The 863-nt window shown below is 38.8% G+C and overlaps 1 protein-coding gene across 1 annotated transcript in view; it reads left to right on the top strand.

Annotated features, from left to right (window-relative positions):
- Positions 1 to 712, top strand: part of LOC119586940 (phenoloxidase-activating factor 1-like) — a 4,438-nt gene extending 3,726 nt beyond the window's left edge. The window contains exon 9 of the mRNA XM_037935672.1: positions 191 to 712. Coding sequence (XP_037791600.1) covers positions 191 to 298 — 108 coding nt within the window. The 3' untranslated portion in view covers positions 299 to 712. The remainder of the gene's footprint in view (positions 1 to 190) is intronic.
- The last annotated feature ends 151 nt before the right edge of the window (positions 713 to 863 follow it).

The raw sequence follows: 863 nt of genomic DNA, 5'->3' as shown, positions 1-863 counted from the left end.
AACATTCACCCGTTCACACCTACGCACACGCACACTCCCTTCCATTCCCCCCGCTGCTTGAACCCGATTCACAAACAAAAAATGCTTCCTCTAGAAAACAACATGCTTTATCATTACGTCAGCTCTCCCTTCATCGCTGTGCTTGAACAGTCTTCAGGAGGATTCACAATTTCATTCCTATCTCCCACAGCTGGGCATCGTGTCGAAGGGCGGGGCGTGTGGGAGTCCCGGCGTGCCTGCGATCTACACCGACGTCGCCTCCTACAGGGGCTGGATCGTGCAGAATCTCAAACCTTAGGGCCAAAGTCGCTTATTTTTCCTACGGCCTGTGGTGTAGGCGACTTACAAAGCTTCTTTTCATTGTTGATTTATTGTTGATGTTAAATGTTGGATTTTTTGTATTATTATTTTATTTTATTGTTCTCGAGTTTAAACAGCTACAGGAGATTAGTTGAACATGTCTTTTGTTATTCTTTTATTTCATTTATTGTTATCTGTATGATACTTGAAGTGTCCGAATGAAAGAGCTTTATATAATGTGGGCAATGAAATGCATAGAAACAACTGTTATCTTGTGATTGATGTCTTTTGATCAATTTATCGTAATCAGGCCTATCTAGTTATCTGTTTACTTATCAATTTTCAGACGTTTTAAGCATCCATGTTTTTTTTTCTCCAGAAATGTGATCTAAATAAAAAACAGATAGTTTTGGGGGAATGTTTCTTGGCCTTGTTTTCTTTTAAGTCATTAAATAAATCCTGACAACGTATACGACCGTTATTTTATGGGAAACACTTCAGATTCATGCATGTTAAAGTAAAACATATTGCAATTCTGCATGTACTTACCTGTTATTACTGCT

Source organism: Penaeus monodon, chromosome 22, assembly GCF_015228065.2.
Source record: "Penaeus monodon isolate SGIC_2016 chromosome 22, NSTDA_Pmon_1, whole genome shotgun sequence".
Classification (NCBI taxonomy): Eukaryota; Metazoa; Arthropoda; class Malacostraca; order Decapoda; family Penaeidae; genus Penaeus; species Penaeus monodon.
Note: the sequence above shows the minus strand (reverse complement) of the source record. Positions and strands in the feature narration are given on the sequence as shown.